The following is a 22623-nucleotide window of genomic DNA, read 5'->3' as shown; positions in this document are numbered from 1 at the left end:
CTGGAAACTAGAAAAACTGAATCTTCAAGCAAACCCTACAGAGAATGACAAACCAACTGAAAAGCTATATAGCATCTCTCTATAAGCACACAGGAATAAAATTTAATAAATCAGCTCAGAATATCAGAACATTGAACATTTATGGTTAGTAAAGATGAACTCATCTATCTGGGATTTCAATCAATAAGAATTTTAGAATTGTATTAGTTTAGGTAAGGTTTCAAGAATTCTACATAAATCTTTTTCTTCAAGGAGTGCCATACACAATTTTTTAAATGAATATGTTTCCTCTTATAGATCCTGTACTAGTAAAATCTAAAACTAGCCAGTACATCTTTAATCTTGATTCCATACAGTATCAAAGAAAGAAAATTACAAAGGAATTTGGTTTAATGGTTAGATTTTAGTTGCATTTATACACGTTACTGGGTAACAGAATGAAAAGAAGTTATACTTAAAAGCATAATAAGATAAATGAGCAGAATTCTGAACAAAGCAAGCATACCAGAAATAGCACAATCTTAAAGAATTAAGAAAATGGAGGGGGGGGAGGCAAAGCTTATAGTTGACAAGTTGAAAAAATAATGCAAAGCATTTAGATTTGAGAAAATATCCTGTCTTGAACTAATATCAAAAAGAGAACAAAAATAGCAAACCAAGTCCTCAATCCAAATAAACAATATTCAAGGCAAAAAAAGAACGGCCAAATAGGAGAAGAAAGAAGTCCTGCTTATGTCATTTTTCTAACCAGGTAATCTGTTGGTCCAAATGAAAAGGGCTCTGTCAAGCTAAACATCTCTAACCATAACTCTAAATGACTAAATTTCAGTCATTTTTCCACATTTTATTATTGAGCGACTTTAGGAAGGCATATAATCTAGAGAAAAACCTGTACTAGACCGACCCTTATTTCACATATTCAAACCATTGCAAGAAAAACAAAGTAACGAAGAAAAAAAGCCATAGCAAAGTAGATGATTGTCCCCAACCAAAAGTGCCCAGAATTATGAAGCAGTACAGGACAGAAAGAAAGGGAGGCAAGAAAAATACACTAAAATAATCCAAGCCATACTCCAGGATACTAGCAGCCCTTGGAAAACAGGCAGCAGATATCATGACAGAGACATTCTCAAAAGTCTGTGCTTAAACATGCAGCATTTTTCTAGATTTATCTTTGGGATCATGTGGAAAAGTGAATGAATGCTTTCAGAGTTTTGATGAGATAATCTGCTCTTTTCCTCATTTTGAATTATTACTGTTTGTGTATGGTGAGAGATCATGGCTAAGTTGGTATCTGCAGGACTTCAATGCTAGTTAGGCATGTTTAAATGTCTGTCATGGTTATGATAGTTTGTTCTATTATGGCTTTTGCAACTGCTGCATAGCTTAAAGGGTTGAATAATCAAACCAGGATAATTATCCCAGTTTTGTGGAAAATATGATATTCATATGACATGGAAATTTAAATTCAGAGAAAAATGCTGGGCTGTTGTTAATACTATTCCTTCCTAACTGCATGGCAAGTTCTCATGATACATTAGAACCTCATAGGGTTCTAATGATACATTAAATCTGGCATGATTGGCACTGTATAAAAATAATCTCTGAGTTACTGTATTTTCTGATTAAAGATGACAACAAACTTTGAAAAAATGTGCAGCTACTGTATGAAGTTGACTTGACCTTTATAGTTTGCCACATGATTTCTAATCTATATTTGTTTTGTAAATAAATGCAAAGATAGCAGAACGGCAAAGAGGTAGGAATCTGGATCCAAATGAGGAGGACTTTGTGTATAGGTAACTGTTTACTATGTGAGTCACAGCATGGTGAAGTGTGTCAGTAGATGAGGAAATGTGATTGGTGTTTTGGTTTTAAAGCAGTGAAGGAACACCCCCTCCCCAGATAGAAAAAGAAACCATGAGGCAGGAAAAAATTCAAACACAATACAAATAATTAAATCACAACAGTAGCTGTTGCTTGTTAAAGCTGAATAGGGAAAATTATTCCATCAATAAAACAGGATTAAACGTTACCAAGCACAGAATTAACCTTTACCAAAAACCAGTTTTAGACCAAAACTCAGAAAGGGTATGTAAACTCATGTTTGAATGTCAATCTTTCTAGCTAGCCAAGAAGCCTTGCTGAATGTCACTCATCTTGGTTCCCTGTTTTTTGAAAGCTTTGCTTCATTATTCAATTATTTCTTCAAAGTGCTGATTGTCCAGGGAAGTATTTCCTCTCAACAGCAGTGTAAAAATCTTAAAACAACCCTTCCCCTTTAAGAAAGCCAAGCCTCAGATGCTCCAGAGACAGGAAGTCCAGGCATACTGCCAAGAATGTAATAAGCATAGAAAAAAACAAAAGGAGATTGCTTCTAACTATGGTTCTCCAAACTGCTTAGAAAGTTAACAAGGGATTCTATAGAACTGGACAGAACCAGTAGAATCCCACCCCTGCTATTGCCTCTGTTCCGTACTAGCAGGCTTGAAAGCCTGCGTTCCTATTGGTCCGGAAAAGCCGGGCCCTGATTGGAAGATATGGTACTCTCTGATTGGCTCATATAGAGCTTGCTGCGATTGGCTAATACCAAGCGCGGCAAGCTCAAAAACCTGTCATTGGCTGCCTAGCCGGGGCCAAGCTCTATAAAAAGAGCAGCCTTGGCTAGGGGTTTTGTCTCAGTATCTGATTGCTAATAAAGAGCTGTTTGTTCACTACCACAAATCTCGTCTCTCCTTGGGACCCACCGCCCAGACTTAACAGCCTCTTTGTGTGTGTGCTTTTGAGTCAGTGTTGACTCTTGGCAACTGCCTGGACAAGTCCCTACAGTTTTCTTGGCATGATTTTTTGAAAGTGGTTTGCCGTTGCTTTCTCCCTAGGACTGAAGGACAGGGACTAGCCCAAGAGCATTCAGCTGGCTTTGTGTCTAGGGCAGGACTATAACTCCAGGTTTCTAGCTTGGTGGCTTAGCCACCACACCTCAGTGTTTTCCTCTCATGTTCCTTTATATATTTCTATAGAAGGAAACAGGTGCGGGAGAATTACAAACAGAAGTCATTCTCTGAAATCCTTCTTAAATTCTACAAAGACGCATTACTTGAAAGAAGGCAAAGCTGCAAGCACTCTCTCTGTGCTTTCAAATGTCCCTGGACATTTGCATTGTGGTCAAGGTTGCAAGTCCTCCCCTCTTTTCCAGGCATCAAATTAATTACACCTTGTGAAAGCTAATACAAGTAGAAAGAAAAAGTTATCTCAGGATAAGGTATTGTGTCATAAGATTACAAAGGTAATCATGTACTATAAGATACAGGGGACTGACATTGTTAACATCTGTTGTACTCTCTTAGGCTTGTGATTTTTAATTTTTTTTAAATAATTTTTTTTTATATGTTAGCTGTTTTATAGTCTTGTTATACACTGCCAAGGGTCACTTTTTTGTGAGATGGGTGGTTATATAAAATTGATAAATAAATTAAAGTTGTCATGCCCATTTTTACAAGATATGTTCCTTAAGATATGCATTCCTGTATACTACCAGAACCAGTAGAATTTCATTGCCAGTAATGACAAATGCAGAGGCGAGTTGTGCAGAATTTGTACCATTGATGCTTTCTTCTTAAGTCCACTTCTGATTTGCTTAATGCTTGGGCTTGCTTCCGACGAGCAACAAATGTTGATGATCATGGTGATATGAACATGAAAAGGATTGATAAGGAGATAGTACAGTCTAGCAGTTAAGAACTGTTAGCTGAAACACCGGAAACACCTGTTTGAACTGTGACCTTTGGAAAAACATCCTATAAAGTTGCTTTGAAAAGGAAGCACCTTTTAAAAGGAGGAAATGTGCAATAGTTGCCCCTGGAGAATATAATATGCAAGATCAGATGTGGCTTTCTGATCTTTCTTTCACAATTTATGGGCAGATTTAAGTCATCCAGTCATCCCTATAAACATGTGCAGCGGTGATATCTTGTCTGTTAATAGAGATGGAGATGGTGATCATTGTATATTCACCAATAAAAGAAAGTGTGGGACAAGTGACATATAAATTGCCAAAAGATATTCTGGATGCCTTTGAAGATAAGCTGCTTTTTGGGGTGACCTGTTTTTCTACAGAATTTGCCTCTATAGGAGCTTTTATCATTTTTCCTTCCCTATCAACTGCCAATTCCCCTCTCTTGGTCTGCACCCCTTTTGTTCCCTGGTTCTCTTTCATTTTCTTTCCAGAGCAGTTCCCCTTTTTTTCTTACCCCATTATTCTCTCAGGAATGTATGTATGCATATTTATAAGTTTCTGGGCATGGGAACACTTCTAATGTGAGTGCAAGGACAGTTAATATACAGGCAGGGTATTTTGTAATGGGCGATTAATTGAAGTAATATGTATATACCTTATAACCTGGCCTGGCCTTGGGGGGATTGTAGCAAGTATACATAATATACACAAATCTATTTCCTGCAAAGTTGGGAGGCACACTATCTTTATTAGCACTTAGAAAACATTTTTAAAACTGGCTTTTAAGTATTAATTAATTGTTAATTGTTATTATTAGTTTTCTGTCTGTTGGTTTTAATTGCTCTTTGTTTTGGTGAATTGGTATCCATTTGTTTTATTGTAAACTGTTAAGAAATTGAATATTTATTAGTCTAGCTCAATATACAAGACATTGTATATCAAGCCAGACAAATAAATACACAAATGAATAATATACAGTATGCACATAAATTTTTATATATGTCATGGACTCATTTATTAGAGACAGGGTGGGAGGGGGAATCTGTAAGCCTGGTTTGAACTGGAGTTGACAACCATAGATAGACAAGATGGAGAATGTGGGCACTGAATACTGAATTGTTCCCTGTGCTTATAATTTTGTTGTTGACTCTTCTTTGGCGTGAAGGTGATTTCAAATTCAGGGTCTTCATAAATATATTAATAGCATTGATCTACCTTAATTCTTTTAAGGGTTACTCAGTTTGTTCATGTTAAGTGCCTATCAATATTATCAGAATGGTAGCAAAGGAAAACATGAGTATTTACAAGTGTTCTATTTTATTCTTGTAATAGGAAATGGATTTTAAAAATAGCTCAAGACCAATGCACTTCCTCTTTTTGAGCCTCAGATTGAAAAAAACTCAATAATGTAATGCAAAAATTTCCATCATGTGCAGAATGTGTATTATCATTTACGTATATAATAATATTATATAACACAAATTTATATGCAAATACACACACATATAGAATCCTACACCCAACAATTTTGCCCAGGCATAACTTGTGTTATATTGCAAAGAAACATGGATAGGATGACAGTAATATTCTAAATGCATGTCTATCAGGTTGGGTTCAGATATTACCATCTTTTGTGAGAAACATTTGGTTTCTCACTATTTTTCCTGCATTTGTTTTAAATCATATAAAAGATTGGCTAATTGTACTAGGAGCTGATTATATAGAAGCACCTCTAAATGTACCATGAATTATGCAAATATTTAGTTTTGAAATAAACGTGTTTCCTGAATGTGAATGTATAAAGAACAATTATGTAAAGAGACATATTAGAACCAAGATAGATAAGGTACTGCACAGTGGCTGCAGCACAGTGAAATATATATGCTTTCTCTTTCAGCTATCCTTATCGATTCACAGTAGTGTCCTATAGTTTTCCTTCTCCTCCTCCTCCTCCTCCTCCTCCTCCAATAAAAAGGAAGTAAGGTATAAAAACCATAGTGGGAGAAGTGCCACATCCCTTGTGGTATATATGTAGGACTACAATTATGAGGGAAGCAATATTTCACTTTTCTGTAACATTTGCAATTTATCACGACAATGTGGGTGGCATTTCCATTTTAAATTTCATTCATGCTGCCCTCTCTAACAAAATAGCAATTGGAGATCAGTGAGAACATTGGTTATATATGATGCTGGAAATTTAATTTCACAGATGGCAACAAGAATTTGAGGACAGTGAGAGCTCCCAGGAAGAATAAATGATTGTGAATTGCCTTTCCCCTATTCTGAAAATGCTAAATTCTACCATAGGATTAAAAGCTTCTAGCCTACCACCGGATTACCATTATGACTCCAGTCTGACAGTGCTTTTTACTGCAACACTGGGCTGGCCATTGCAACTTCCATCATCTCAAACCAATCTCAGAAAATTGCCAAGGGAGAATGAGGCTTAGGATTTTGGCCCACCTTCTTGCAATGGCATCATCTGGCCTCTGAAATAGGTGTTCATTGTATAGCCACTGCTGGTTGTTTTTGAGGTGTTTTTTTTTACAGCATACAGAATATTTAACAATTAATTAATAGACTTTTAGGTTAACCTACTTTTATTACTATAGTTGGTCACGCAGCCAGATGTTTAGGCTGGATTTGCCATTTTTTTCCATATCAAGACCTTCCCAAGAACCTGGGAGAGACAGATATTGTTGTTTAAATGTATTGTCGGAGGATTTATCTCTTCCAAGTAAAGCTGTCTTTGCAATTGACTGATGGGATTTTTGTTAATGCCCATAATATTCATACTTCAGATGTTTTGGGATTGCAGCCAGGGTGCCTATTACTATTAGTACTATCTTTGCTTTTTTTTTTTTTTGCCACAGTTGTTCTACTTCTATTTGTAGGTCTTTATATTTTGTGATTTTCTCCAGTACTTTCTTTTCTATCCTGCTGCTTCCAGTTATTGTAATGTCAACTATCCAGATATTTTTCCCTTTTTTTTCTATAATTTTTAAGTCTGGTATTTCAAAAATATTGCAGTTTCTAAAAAGCTATATAACTATTATTATATTAAAATATAAAATATAGTTATGAACCTAGCATTTTATAAAAAGCTATTTGATGATAAGAAGGAAAAAAACCCACAAATCCTAGAGTAAACTACAGAGAGCAATGTTATTAAGATTATATAATTAAATCTAAAGCCCTACCGAATCGTATTTTACAGTTTTACCTGTACAAAGCTTTGGTACAAAAGCTTGAAATTTCATTTAACCAACATTTAGAGTCTGGGATATAAACATTCTTCCATTTTCTTGTTATTCCCAAATTAAATATAATATCCCATCCTTATTATTATTGTTTTGTTTTCATAGTTTCTGAAGAACAGCTGTTGACAGTTGAAGAATATGACCTCAACGTGGTGAGACTCTGTTTCCAAGCATTCCTCTCTGATGAGCTTGGCAACTGCACACAACCTATATCCCCAGTTATCTCCAACCCCATTTATGATAACCGTAAGTATCTAAGAACAGAGTATATTTCATGTCCAATTTCTTCTGCTGTGTTCCCTGCAAGCTCTTTGGCCCCAGTTATTCTCTATGGAGTTGCTTCATCTCTCTTCTCCCTAAAATGCAGAAGATAACTGAAAGCATCTTTGGCAGACACAGAATTCAATTTGAATATAAATATGTTTTCAGATTTAATGACAAATTGTATTATATTTCCGTACATATATGACAGAGAATTTGGCCATTTCCCTGCTGTTTATTTAAAGCCCAATCTTTTTCTGCTAGGAGAAAACAATCTGCTATTAAGGAGAATATTTATAACTCAGGATTGAAATGAAGGATCCTTGCTGCTCTCTGAACTTGGTTGTTTTCTTGCACTGATGATGTTACCTAGTTTAGATAATGAAACATCTTCAAGAAAACAAGCAAGCTCAGAGACCAGCAAAGACCCCTCAAGAATCATTGTGATCATAATTTGCTCCTCTGCTATCTTCCCTCAATGTCAATGGAGGCAGGAAATAATTACAAATTAAGGAAGAAAAAAATGGGATTCTTGTTTCCTTTGGTGTTATTTCAACCTTGCACCAGTTCAGTTTTCTGAAAATTCACCTCTACCCCTCCTCTGTCCTGGTATGATTTTAAAGACTGGTGGCATGTTATTTGGCACTGAAAGACTTGAATCTTGTGTAGAAAGCAAATTGACTAGAATGTAGTCAGTGAAGCCCTTAAAATTGCCAGATATATTTTTGGATATTTGAAAACTGTTATTTTTCCCTTTGTGTGTTCCACATTTTTATATCTCATCATTTTGTTAAAACCACTCCTTTTCTTGAGCATGTTTTAATGGATTGTTATGTTTTTAACTTTTATACAGCTAAGGATTGATTTTTAAAAGGGTGGGGAGGCAGCAAACATTTTTTGAGACCTGGTCTTAGTTAAGAAGGCAAATGTTGGGGGAAAATAGTGGTGGCAGGTGCTGGCCAACAACCAAACAGAAAGGAACTAAAGAAAGGCACTAAGCATTATCAAAGAGGAATATCAGGGATGGTGGGCATAAAGATCACTTCTTTGGTTAAGCCCATTCATGGCAATACTCAGAAATAAATCCCCTGATTAATTACACAACAGATTAGTTATGCTGCAAATTTTCTTGCTATGATAGGACCCTGTTTTTGAGCAACAAAATGGACACTTAATTCAGAATGACAACAGAAACAGAAAACCCATTAAATTTTGTGCTGAGAACTAAAGAAAGGCAGCAAGCATTATCAAAGAGGAACATCAGGGATGGTGGGCATAATGATGTCATGTAAAATGCTGGTGGGTAAAGTGGGCTATGTGGATGCTTGAAATGTATCTATTGCTTTCTGTGCTTTACCTATCTTCAGTTAAAGAGTTGCTTGCAGAACTTTCTCCCCCCAGTTCTATTTTTAGACGAATGTAATCATAATAGCCATTCTTTATCCTCCTCTCCCCCAATAATTAATTCCTTTTTCTATTCAGGTGCACCTAATTCAGCTGAATTGAGAATCTGCCGTGTGAACAAGAACTGTGGAACAGTGAAAGGAGGAGATGAAATTTTCCTCCTGTGTGACAAAGTTCAGAAAGGTGATTGGAAACTCAAATACCATGTAGAGTATAAATGTTAACTTTAGATATCAAAGAATGAGATATGAAGAAGCAACCAATTTTATTTGGATACATGTACACTTCCACAGGAAAGTGGAAGTGGTTCAACTGAATGCCAAATATTCATAAAATTGAGTTATGACATGTAATCTAGCAAAATATTGTAATATTTAAGTATGTAACTTGGGCGGTTAATGGTGCAACCAAAAAAACTCTATAGTTTGATTCAAATTCCATCCAAACATTGTATAATCCATTGATTTATATACTGTAGATCTACGAAACAATGCATGTACTAGTTTTGAACTCAGAAGCACATGCCTGTCCTCACCCTTGTCATTTTCAGAATGCCCAGAATTGCTCAATACTCAATCAAGACTCCTTTCAGCTGATCAAGGAGGAAATGCAAAAACTGGCATCTGCGTGTTAATATGTAATGTTTGTTTTTATGTAAGGAAGAACAAAAATGGATTAGTGTAAGGGAAGGCTGTAAAATTGTCCTGATGCTTAATTTAAAGAGTCCAGTGAAATTGGAGCAACTCTTCCAGATATTCCAGAGAGCTAGGGAAATGGGGCAAGGTAAGACTCTTTGCCAATGGGAAATGGCCAGTCCTACAGCCACAGGGTTAAAGGTGCAAAACTGCCTTTCAAGCATTTCTGGGGCTGCAATTAAGCCTATACTGTACGTGTATTGTAGCAGATGTCTATATGATATTTCACATGTTACAGAATAAACCAGCACTGGCAATCAAAATACAAGCTTTAGCTAGCTTACGTTTTATATCAGACCACCCCAACCAGTGGCCGTCCAGATGTCTTATGCCCAGAACTATCAGCCAGTACAGCTGCTGGCTATGGAAGACTGGAGCTGGAGACTGGTACTTTAAGTGCCAAATTTAGAAAATTCATCATCTAGAATGACCAGTGATGAGATGATGTGGAGATAAGATTAATTAATAAGTTGCTGATTCAAGGCTACTAAGTCAGTGTTTTTCAATCTTAGCAACTTTGAGACACGTGAGCTTCAATATGCTGGTTGGGGGATTCTGTGGGAGTTGATGTCCACAAATCTTAAAATTGCCAAAGTTAAGAAATGCCACACTAAATAAAAGAAATCTGCTAAGGTAAACAGAAAAACAATCCATTCCATGTTAAATTTAAGACTTTCATATCTTAGTCTTAATAAAATATGTAAGCTGGCTAAACTGGGCTACTTCTAAGTGCTATTCTTTCCCAAATAACTATATGCCAGATGTATTGCTATGACATTTACAATCCATATAGAAAGCAGAACTGATCCTTTTTGGTATTTCATGTTAAAAAAAATTACTCTTTGAACTATTGTTTGTTGTTTTATTCCTAAAATTAAGTGATATTTATATCTTTCTGATGAACAGATGATATAGAAGTGAGATTTTTCATGAATGACTGGGAAGCCAGGGGAATTTTTTCACAAGCTGATGTTCATCGTCAAGTAGCAATTGTCTTCAAGACGCCCCCATTTTTCAAAGATATCTCAGATCCTGTGACTGTGAAGATGCAATTGCGAAGGCCCTCAGATCAGGAAGTCAGTGATCCAATGGACTTTAGATATTTACCAGTGGAAAAAGGTACATTCTTATACACATTTGTTGAGATAGGACTAGCTACTGCTTTGGAATCAGGGCTCATGCTAATTTAAAGAAGAACTTACAGATTTCTGATCTGGGAACAATTTCTTTTTCTGTCAGTACTATAGTATTATTGTGGCACAGTCTTCCCCAGCTTAGTGTTCTGCAAACATTCTGGAACGTCATAAACAGAATTCCCAGTCAGCATGACCTTGTGCTAACTGGAAAGGCTGAGAGTTAAGATGCAGCATGCTTCAGGTTAAAGAAGATTGCTTTAAGACAAAAAGGAAGAAGTCATTTTAAAAGCTGCTGCTATAATCTACGTTTGCTTGTGCTTCAGAAAAAAGGCAGGTGATATTGGCTGCCCACACAGAAACAGTTGTCCACATAGAAACAGTTGACTCCTTGGAAGCATTGAGAATTGTAGTGGGAGAAAGCTTTTGGAAACAAACTTTTGCAAAGACCAAAACAAAACAAATAAAATAGGATTCACTCAACCACACTGAGATACTGACGCATGAGGAGACTGATGGCCTGGCTGGCATTGCAGATATACAATGCATTATTTTAGGTGGGTGACATCAATGTGAGCCTCACTCTCACTGGGCTGCAGCCTTCTTTCCTTGGGGATGTTGCTGGCTGGGGAATTCTGGGAGTTGAAGTTCACACATCTTAAAGTTGCCAAATTGGCATACATGGGCAAAGCTTGGAAGTGAGAAATCTGCTTAATTATGGAGATTTTCCTCACTCCCTGAATGTTGGAGAATATGGCATATCAATTCTTTATACAGCGTCAATCTTCCCCTCTCCCAAAGTAGTGCCAACCTTTGGAAGCAGCATTTACAGTTGTCTCACTCCTGTTTTATGTTAGAAATCTTCCTTCCAGCACTCTGAATACTTACTCCTTAAAAAAGAAAATACTTTACAACAAGTGTTCTTCAGTTAGACCTCTGAAAGCTTAGTTAATTGGAAAACCTTAGGGTAATGAAAAAACATGCCATAAAAGAAATGAAAATTATAGGAGCTTTTCATTTTAAGAATATTATCAATTTCTTTGGGAGGAGTTAGCATATGTTAATATATTTAAAATGAAAGTTTATGCAGCAAGAAGCAGTAGATCACATACAGAAGACCCTAGATTCAAAAACAAAGTAGCAAATTGTGTGAAGAAGCTTTGCTTGTAAGCTTGAAGAGTTATTTTCTGTCCAAATATACCAGGCTGAGTAAGAAGGCAACACTAGGTAAGATAATATTCTATATTTTATTGTAGTCAATTGGAACACACAATTAAACCTTTCCTTTTCAGCAAACATTCCCAACATCATCATGTGTGTGTACATGATTAGTTGAAATGCTGTTTTTTCCTTTCTGTTTTAGATCCTTATGGACATAAGGCAAAGAGGCAGAGGTCACCAATGGCTTTACAAAAGCTCATTCAAGATTCTGGTAAGAGTATATCTCATCCCATCTTATTTTGTTGTTCTAATATGAAGCCCCTCTCTCCCAAACTGGGTTTATCCTTGAGGCTTCCTAGCATCATTTGAATTGAGAATATTTTGACTCAGAAGTCCTATGTAGAGAGATAGAAGTCTGTGCCTTACAAAACCTTTATGGGTTTCCTTTCAGTAAAAGCTGCACCATGCCACGCAACATCATACTTAAGTCAAAACATGTGATGTTGTAATTTATTCCGTCTCTGATCTCCTGCAACTGATACTATCTATTCACTTGTTTGGGAGTGACAAGAATGCCATTGTATCACTAGGTAGGGTCTAACTTCTCTTCTTATGTATCCAGGTCCACTAAACTGAACCACGATAGAATGTACAGGACAGAGAATTGGAGGCAAGCAGGGGTGGGATCCAACAGGGTTAACTACCAGTTCGGTCATTTATGAGGTTCGGTGATTTACGATGTGCTTCCCTGCATGCTGCCAGCATGAAACCCACCCCTGGAGGCAGGCTTAAACATATATAAATGAAATGGGATGAGACCTCACTGCTTATTTGCTGCAAGAAGGCCTCTCTACATTGTCTTCTTGTTCTTCGTAATTCAATGAGCTTGGCTCTCACTGGCTGATTTTTTTAAAAAATATTTTGCATTCTTGACTTGGACTTAAATTTTATGGGGGGTGGAATTACAAATCTAAGGACTTCCAAAGTGATGTTGATGCTTCCCTCTTATTTTTCTTGATCCCATTTTTTTTAGTAAGAGGCTGGATTTAGACACTTTAGGCTAAAATTGGGTAATTGGGGATACAGTATGTTGGGGAATAGAGTCTTCATTATATTGGGTGAATCAGATCATCATCCTTATAGGATTTCCTTTAGGGTAACAACTATTCTTTCCATAGGTCCCTATGAAAGGTCTAATGCTGCTCTGTTTCAGACTGCTACCAGTGAAGGAAAATTCATTAAGAAAGGTATTTTTTTAAATGCCTTCTTTGTTCTGGCTCTTTGACTTTCTTTCTTCCTATCTCTTCCATGACAGTGTTTTAATGGCATACATTAAAAGAGAAGATATTTTAGTTTTGTAAAGTTTGTTTTGGTGTATACTGTATTAGTTAAGTTCTTTGAGTCCCGTACAACATTCTGAGTAATTACAGATTCTTCTTCTAGTCCAGCATATATATTGTTGGAATGCATTACTGCACTGCCCTGTTCCAAGCAGCTCCATGCATGGGTAATTCACTGATCCATCTAGTCCCTCTTCTCTACTCTTGGCTTTCTCTCCATTGCCTCACTTAATGTATTCCAGTGCAGCATATCTCACCTTCCTTCTTCTTCACATGCTAATTTATTTTATTTCTTTATTTATCAAATTTATATGGCCAGCCACCTTCACAAAGTTTCTTCCATGCATCTATCCTTGTCTCAATTTTCCCACCACTTTTCCTCCTTTTTTCAGCTACTGCTGTCCCAAACTGAATTTGCCTCAAACTCACTAGCCCAATTTTCCTAATGCTTTCAGTCCCTCTGATCCCCTTGTTCCCTGATTTTCTGCGTGTTTTTTCATTTCCTCTCTCCTTGGCCCATTTTGGGCACTGGTCTCCTTGGCTTTTTGTATAACCCTAACTCCATTAAACCATTTATTTCTGGATCAGAAAAGCCATGCATGGAATGTTCTACACATCTCTATTCATTACTGATGGACAGAATATACATCAGGTTGTGTATGATTTTTAGTTCCCATGAACTAAGAATCCTTACCATTGGGATCATCCTGGATTAAAAGGCAGGGGACAAATAAAAATTAAAAATTAAAAAATCTGCTTCTGGGAATCCACATCTTTTTTCCATTAATTTGTTGTCATATATTAAGGAGAACAAAGGTAGAATGAATGCTGTACAGGAGTCTTCTCCTGAACTAGTAGCCTCCAGATATATTGGATTACAGTTCTTATACCGTAGTTATAAACTGCCATGTCTACACTGGCTTGGAATTATAAGAATGTAGATTAGGCTACCAGATTAAGTAGAATACAACTGTATGGCCCAGAGTATTTGATGTGTGTAATGGTGATGGATTTTCAAGGAGACCTTTTTGTGTCCTCATGGTGAACTGTCAAAACCCTGCATACAAGAACTTCCAGGTTCAGTTTGTAGCATCTCCAACTTGGAATAGAAAAAAATAGTTCTAGTGCCAACAATACTTTGCTAGATAGTCTGATAAAGTATAATACAGTTTGCACTCTAACTCTGGAATATATGGGAAGATGAGTACTCCAAAGTCCTTGAAAGAGTGAGGGTTGTCTACAAGGTCATGTCCGTCCAGCTTGTATTTTATTTTCTGATATATATTTTTTGCCGATATGTAAGACAGAGCATTTGTTGATTAAGATATGAAGTTGCCACTTGTTTGACCACTCTAACACATGCTTAAGGTCTTTCTGAAGGGTAGCAGCATTGTCAGTGATGTTGAATAGTTTTACATCATCAGCGAAGAGAACGCAGTTGCTTTTAATATGATCACAAAGGTCATTTATGTAAAGTATAAAGATAGTGTATAAAGAATATAATGTATATGTAAAGTATAAAGAATGTAAAGTATAAAGATAGTGCGGAAAATGTTCAAGAATTGTTGCCATAAGACTTTTCTAATCAATGATGACTTTTTTTCACAGAACCAAATATATATTGCTCACCGATTGAAACAGCCATCCCACTGCAGAAAACATCTGCAAGCATTCCTTCCTTGCAGGCATATTATTCACCTCCTTTAAACCACTTAAGTTCCAATGGACATCCTGGTCCACCTTTTCAAATGACAGAGTCCGTTAAGCAGGATGGGGTTCTGCCATCTTGCTGGCATTCTTCTGTTTCACCTCTAAGTGTTTTGCTGCAACATAGAAACTTGGGTGATATGTTGCATCCTACAATGCAGAATGGTAGCTCTCCATGTCTTGGACAGGAAAAGTGTCTGAACTGGTCCAGTCAGAAAGAGGGAAACATTTATCACGGGTTCCTTGGAACAATGAATGATCATGAATCAACAATGTCGTCATCATCACCTTCGCCATCAGTGTCTCAGCAAGATATGCAGAATGTCTCCAGCACTGTTGACAGCCAGTCTATTCATCCAGAAAGTGCTGCAGTGTCCAATGGCATTAGCATGGAGATGGAAGACTCCAGATGCTCAGATGTTAACCTGGAAAAGTCATCTTTTGTTCAAGCTTTAAATCCAAGCAACCACAGGAAGAAAGTCCAACCATTGCTGCCTCCTGCCATATCACCAGTAACCACTTCTAGCTTATCTTTGACCTCTATGTCCAATATTTTTGAGACACCAACTTTTCAATATCTGGCTAGCCTTAATGAATCAGGATTGCCTGGCAATCCAAACACGATAAATATATCAAATTTTGATACTTACAGCACTCAAGATGATGAGTTCCTAAATTCCATTGGAAGCAATTTTGATAGCATACTTTAATTTTTTAAAAAAATAATGTTTTGGATTTTTTTACTTTGCATTAAATGCAATATGGACCTTGGTGCTCACCAAAATCAGAGCCAAATGTCAACATTTTGTAGAATGGAGTCATTTTATTGTAGACCAAAGCTACTTCAAATGTGGCATACAGCCACTAGTTCTTGACTTAAGACTGTTTGGTTAATGATGGGTTGAAGTTATGACAGCCCCTGAAAAAGTAACTACCCATCCTTGAAATTATTTTTTTAATACTTGTATTAAATTTATCAAACTATAAAAGACAACCGAAAGTGGGAAAAGAGGGAAGGGAAGAGAAAGAAGTGTAGGGTAGAGAAGGGGAAAGAAAGAAAAATGTTGACTTCCAACTCTTTTTAGCATAGTAGAATAATATAATAACATTACATCCTCAACTTTTTTTACTTTTGCATACTTAACTTGTACCAGCCATTTTTATAACAAAAGTTATGTAATCAGCAAAACCCAAAGTCAGAGTTTCATTTTTTTTTCTAGCACAAAATCCAAAAGTAGTTTCCAAGTAGAAACAAAGTGGGATGTATTCTTTTCTTTGATTAGAGCAGTCAATTTAGCCATCTCTGCTAGTTTCACCAATTTTTCCAGCAATTTATCCATTAGAATTAAAGTATCTCTCGATTTTTGTGCATAAAGGATTCAACATAAAAAACAGCAAGGTTCTAGAATTTTTTTCAAATTCTTTGTCTATTAAGCCCAAAAGAAAAATATCTAGTTTAATTTTTATTTTAACAATCTTCAGAATTAAAAAATAAATTTTACTCCAATACTACTTTGCTTTATCACAAATCCACCAAAGATAGTAAAATGTTCCTTCTTTGCATTTACATTTCCAACATACATTTGAAATATCTTTGTATATCTTTGATCATTTATTGGGTGTTAAATACTATTGATATCTCATTTTATCAATTTTATCCTTTAAATTATAATTTAACGTAAATTTTAAACCCTTTGTCCATATCTTTTCCCATTGTTCAAGTAAGCATTATATTATACTCAAAATTCTTTGCCCATTGAATCATGCAATACATCACATATTCATTCTCCAAATTCAGTTTCAATAGCAATTTATAGAACTTAGCAATAACATGTTCATCCTTAACACACAGTACAATTTCAAATTCATTTTTTACACAATCAAACCCATAAATTTTTAAGTCTAATTTAAATCTTTCTTTCAGTTCTAAAAATGTAAATCACTGACAGACAAATCCTTCTGACTCCCACTCTTTTTTAGATTTATGGGTAGGTTCAACTTGATTAAAAAGTATTATTTGTCCATAGGTCCACCAGTCTGGTTTCTTTTCTGAAGAAGACTTCCTGGTCGAAAAAGGTACCTTTGTAGAGAACCTTGTTTTATATTTGTTTCAAATCTTTGGATCTAGCATATCTTACAAAGTGATTCTTAAAATCAACATTTTAACTTTGTCATGTCATAAGTAGGCATGCCTTCTAAATCTTAGTTCATGGCCTTTAATTCAAGTAATTTCTTATTTTTGAAGAGTCACCCATTCTTTCATCCAAACCAAACAGCATATATCAAAGTAAAATTTCAAATCTGGTAAACCCAAACTTCCTCTTTCTTTAGTATTTTGCAGTAATTTATATATAATTCTTGGTCTCTTTCCTTGCCATACAAATTTAGAAATGTCCTTTTGTCATTGTTCAAATGGAATCTCTGTTGTCAATATCAGTAAAGTCTGAAATAAAAATAACATCTCTGCTAAAACCATCATCTTAATTACAGAGATTCTACCCAACATGGATAACTATAAACTATCCCATCTTAATAGATCTTTTTTGATTCTACAAAGGTACAAAATTGCTTTGAAATAATTTAGGGTTTGTATTTGTCAATGTAACTCCAAGATATTTAACATTTTTCTCCACCTGATTTTCTTGTCAATATTTCATAATCTTGAAAAGCCATATTCTTAACAAGTGTTGTTTTGTGTTCATTTTTTTAAATCCACCAAAGCTCCAAAGTCATTTAATTTCTTCAAGTATTATGTATCAGTTTTTGAGTCTTACAGAAATATAACTCAATCAACAGCAAAAGCTTCCAGTTGATAAACCCCCTTTATAATTTTTATGTCTACTTTCTCAGCATGTCTAATATCTTTATTCAGACTGTAATATAAGCAATAAAGGAGATAAGGGATATCCTTGTCTCAGGTTGTTTTGAATTTCACATGGTTTAATTCAATCAATTAGAGTAGACCTGGAAAGGACCTTGAAGGTCTTCTAGTGACCGACCCCCTGTTCAAGCAGGAGACCCTATATCATTTCAGTAGGTGGCTATCCAGTCTTTTCTTTAAAACCTCCAGTGATGAAGCACCTACAACTTCTGAAGGCAAGCTGTTAAGTGTCCTCACTGATAGGAAGTTTCTCCTTAATTCCAGGTTGCTTCTCTCCTTGAGTAGTTTCCATCCATTGTTTCTTGTTTTGCCTTCTGATGTTTTAGAAATACTGGAATACTGCTCTCATGTCACCCCTAGTTCTTCTTTTCTCTGGACTGGCCATACCCAATTCCAGCAACCGTTCTTCATATGTTTTTGTCTCCAAGCCCTTAATAATCTTAGTTGCTCTTCTGTGAACTTTTTCCAAAGTCTCAATTTAAAAATTACTTACAATTAAAGAATTATTAATTATTAAAGATTATTCATAATCATTAATAATTATTTGGGATTATGAATTATTAAACAATAACTGAAAATTAAGTCTCCATTAATAATGACCCTTCCTTGCTGTAAAGTGTAAATTGCTTTAACTCCTTGTATAAATTTCCTCCTTGAAATTATGACAGTTACACCACTCCTACAGTCATGTTATCACAATTCAACTGCAATTGCTTCAAATTTCCAATGATGCCGTCTGTTGAGGTTATGTGATCACAATTTGTGACCTGCCCAGCCCTCTTCAAACAAGTAAAGTCAGTTGGGGAAGGCAAATTTGCTTACTGAATGTATGATTCATTTAACAACAGTGATATGGTCATAAAATTGGATCTGGTCACATGAAAACTCACTTAATAACTACGTCATTTTGCAACCAAAATTCTGGTCCCAATTGTTGTAAGTCAAGGACTATTTGTATGTGCCATTTTTGTGTTTTCACCCTTTTCCAATGTTGCTGTTGAAAAGCAGCTATGTGAAACTACTCACTATGTTGAACAACCTTATATATATCTGATCCTGTGTCAGTAAAGATACTTGACCAAAATTCTGAGTTTGGAGATTATCCATGCTTCATCTGCATTACTCTGCTGTGTAATTGGAAACAGTGTTTTTATCTTGGCCCTGGGCAGGAAGTAAGTTAGAATTTATATGGAAGCTGCATGTTCAAGTTTATTAGAGACTCCATATTATCATCAAACCTGGCTTCTAAAATTACCAATTGACTGTTGCTATTATTTTTGCCAGGATTGTGCCTCTATCTCCAGTTTATTATCTGATATGAATATACCCTATCTCAGAATAGGGCATATTCATATCCTTACAAGTGCATCTATTGCAGCTAAGAAGATCTAAATCCTAGGATGTCTATAGAGATTATCAATCATCCAGGTCATGATCATTTCAAAGGTGCTTTTTTTGAAAAGCAACTGTTCTTTGTTTTTCCTTGAAGACATTTTACTTCTCATCCAGGAAGCTTCATCACTTCTGACTGGATAGTGGATTTGGGAGAAGGGGAATGGAAGGATTAGTTCTGTGAGAACTAATCCTTCCATTCCTCCCCCATCATCCAATCAGAATTGATGAAGCTTCTTAGATGAGAAGTGAAACATCTTGAAGGAAAAACTAAGGAAGTCCAGTTGCCTTTTGAAAAAGCATCTTTGAGAGAAGTCCTAGGATCTTCAGTATTAGGCTTGAGGACAAGAGGAAACAAAACATTGTTTGGAGCAACAAAAAAGTTGCCAAATAGAGTAATTAATATTGGAATAGTGGCACTGTATGTGACAGATCTGCTGCTGACAGAGATGTGCTACTTGGGAGGTTAAAGAAAGGACCAAATCTGCCCTTTTACCCTTTTGTGCTGACAGCAACAGTTTCTGTTTGCAACAGCTTTTTGATCCTTGCTTAATGCAAATTATGTAAATATAAAATCTACACACATAAGCCTTTCCAGTACAGTACTGCATTTATCTTATTGAGACCCATCCCAGATATTACAATAATGCTGGGAATAATACAACTTTTGACATGAAAGAATTGACATGAGATTATTACAAAGACAACATTGAAGCATACTAGAAATTAGGGATTAAGTGTTTGGGTAGAGCACTGCCATGTGATCAAAAAGTAAGTAACAGTTTGAAACGTTTGATTCATGATCTATTTAGAACATAGCAAATTACTTTTATCTGCAAGCATTCAAACTGATGTTACTGAAGTTGCAATATTTATACTGCTCTCTTGTATAGACTGTCTTAGAGAAAGTCCCACTGAATTTATTGAAGTTGCTTTACAAATGGATATGCATGAAATTTCAGTATTAGTTTTATGCATATACAACACATGTATATAAGGTGTCCTTAATTAAGTGAACCTCTCATGTTTAATTGATTAAGGTTCTTTTCATTGTACATGTTGCCATGTGCATTCAGAGAGGAAGACAAGTATATTGGGTTGTCATTGTAACCACAGGGCTCTAGAAATAAGTTGCAATGGGACATTTCCAAGAAAAGAAATTAATGGGATTGCAAGGCTGGTTAGCCGTTTCTCTTATATGAAACATCTCTGATATGAAATATAGTTAAATTCATTTATCCAATATTACTCTTCTATGTTTTTAGCTTCTTTGCATTCCCAAATTTGATTTAAGCACTTGTTGAGGTAATTCCCCGTTAGGAGAATGAGCGCATACAGAGAGACATATAGAGAGTAGTGTTGGAATAATACACACAGAGCACACAGATACACTGTACAGTAAATGTCAGTTTTTACTTCCTGAAAGGTTTAAGCAAAGTCCAAAATAAGCAGTCCAAAAGTAATTCACAGGTAAAATCAGTCAGTTTTTCAATCCCGGGATAATCCAAATATCAAATTCCAGTGTCAAAAACAGTTCAGTATCAGACTTACATTAAATCCAGTAATAGCAGTCAGTTAGAAGAAATGGAGCAACAACAATATTTTCCAACAGAAGGAAACAGAGATACACTCACGCTCTCTTCTGAGACTCAGATTAAGACTAAACAAACCAGGTTTCTGGCTCCATCTTATGGCCGTTTGAGAAACCACACCCAATTGCATGCTCTTGCATTCCCTTAAAGAGACAGTATTAAAATGTTTATCCTGGTTTATATATTTCTAACCCAAATACCTGTTAGGTGACTTATATTCCTAACATTCTCCCCTTTTGGATAAGATAATATAAACAACCTTACATTCTAAGTCCATAATCTTCACAGCATGCCTTATACTTTATAGAGCCTTGGGCCTTTGTAAAATGATCTGCTATATTGTTTTCTGACATACAGTATTCTAGCTTAATCATCTTACTTTGCACACATTGTCTCACATTTAAATATCTTAAATCTGTGTATTTCGTTCTTGTTTTAATAGCAATATTTGAAGCCATCTGTATTGCTGATTGGTTATCTTCATAAATAACAATAGGATCTGTTACATCAATTCCCATATCAATCAATAATTGCTTATACAAAACTAAATCTGTACATAATAAAGACAAACATGAGAATTCAGCCTCCATTGTTGACAAATTTAGATGTTTCTGTCTAATAGATCTCTATCCAATCAATGCTTTTCCCAATAATACAGCAGTACCCGATGTAGATTTTCGCGTATTTATGTCTGTAGCAAAACTTGCATCAGCATATGCAGTCAAATTCAGTTCATCTTTTGGCTCCAGATACAATGCATAATGCATTGTTTGTTTCAGGTATCTTAACACACGTTTAGCAGCTTGCCGGTGCCTTTCAGTTGGCTCAGTGTTAAATCTCGCTAATTGATTAACACTGTATACAATATCTGGCCTTGACCAATTGCTGAGATAAGATAAACTACCAATCAAAGACTGATAAATGTTCTTATCAAAAATAGGACTTCGAACATCACTATGGCTAAACTCCAGGCTCATTGGTGTTTTAGCCAGTTTACAAAGTTCCATTTTAAAACATTTTAGTAATTGATTAATTTTATCAGCTTGTGAGATCTTGTATCCTCCCCTAGTTCTATCTATCTTTAAACCGATTTATTGTTTGATTTCTCCTAATTGTTTTATCTTACATTTCTTTTTCAATAGTGAAATTATCTCAGTAGCTTCTTGTTCAGTTTTTGTGATTAATGCTATGTCATCAGTAAATAATAACAATAATGACACTACACCATTACTTTCTCTTTTAAACAAACATGGATCAGCCATGCCAGCTACAAAACCTATCTTAATTCTTTAGCTATACATTGGTTCCACGCATATCCTGATTGCTTCAAACCATAAAGACTCTTTTTCAATTTCCAGCAATCAGTTATTGTATCAGTATTATCATTTTTGAGACCTAAAGGTTTCTTTAAATATATAGTGTGTTGCAATGGTGCATGCAGATAAGCTGTCTCTACATCCAAATGATTTACAATTTATTTCTCTTTAGCTGCCCACACTAATGCTGCCCTTAATGTAGAAGCCTTCAGACTAGGTGCAAACACCTCATCATAGTCATTTGCTGTCTGATTGAACCCTTGTGCTACTAACCTGGCTTTATGGGTAACAGTCCCATCTACACCTGTCTTTAGTTTATATATCCATTTACATCCTATGGCATGTTTACCTGGTGGTAACTTAACATTTTCATATACCTCCCGTCTTTTTAAAGATTCTAGTTCCTTATCCATTGCTTTCTGCCAAGCAGCCTGATCCTTAGCAGGATACATTTTCAGTTCACTGTAATTACTTGGAACTGTATTCACTTGGCATACAAAACTAGCCTGATATCTATCAGGTGGTCGTGTTACTCGAATTGAACATCTTGGTAATACAGGGCTTACTGGTAGACTTTCCTGTGCCACCTGCTCCTGTTCTTCTATTTCTTCCTGTGCCTGTTCTCCTACTTCCTCCTGTTCTTCCTCTTCCTCTTTAATGGCTATTTGTGGTTTACTGATTTTATCTTTAGGGACTATTTGGGTGTCAATAATAATATCATTGCTGGATTCCTGTTCCAGTT

The 22623-nt window shown here is 35.8% G+C and overlaps 1 protein-coding gene across 1 annotated transcript in view; it reads left to right on the top strand.

The window, feature by feature from the left end:
- Window positions 1-15742, top strand: part of REL (REL proto-oncogene, NF-kB subunit) — a 48586-nt gene extending 32844 nt beyond the window's left edge. Inside the window, exons 5-10 of the mRNA XM_026696061.2 lie at window positions 7105-7245; window positions 8743-8847; window positions 10266-10478; window positions 11856-11924; window positions 12832-12900; window positions 14602-15742. Of these exons, the coding sequence (XP_026551846.1) occupies window positions 7105-7245; window positions 8743-8847; window positions 10266-10478; window positions 11856-11924; window positions 12832-12900; window positions 14602-15410 (1406 nt within the window). The 3' untranslated portion in view covers window positions 15411-15742. The remainder of the gene's footprint in view (window positions 1-7104; window positions 7246-8742; window positions 8848-10265; window positions 10479-11855; window positions 11925-12831; window positions 12901-14601) is intronic.
- The last annotated feature ends 6881 nt before the right edge of the window (window positions 15743-22623 follow it).

Source organism: Pseudonaja textilis, chromosome 1 (genome assembly GCF_049901715.1).
Source record: "Pseudonaja textilis isolate UNSWEBS1 chromosome 1, rPseTex1.2, whole genome shotgun sequence".
NCBI lineage: Eukaryota > Metazoa > Chordata > Lepidosauria > Squamata > Elapidae > Pseudonaja > Pseudonaja textilis.
Note: the sequence above shows the minus strand (reverse complement) of the source record. Positions and strands in the feature narration are given on the sequence as shown.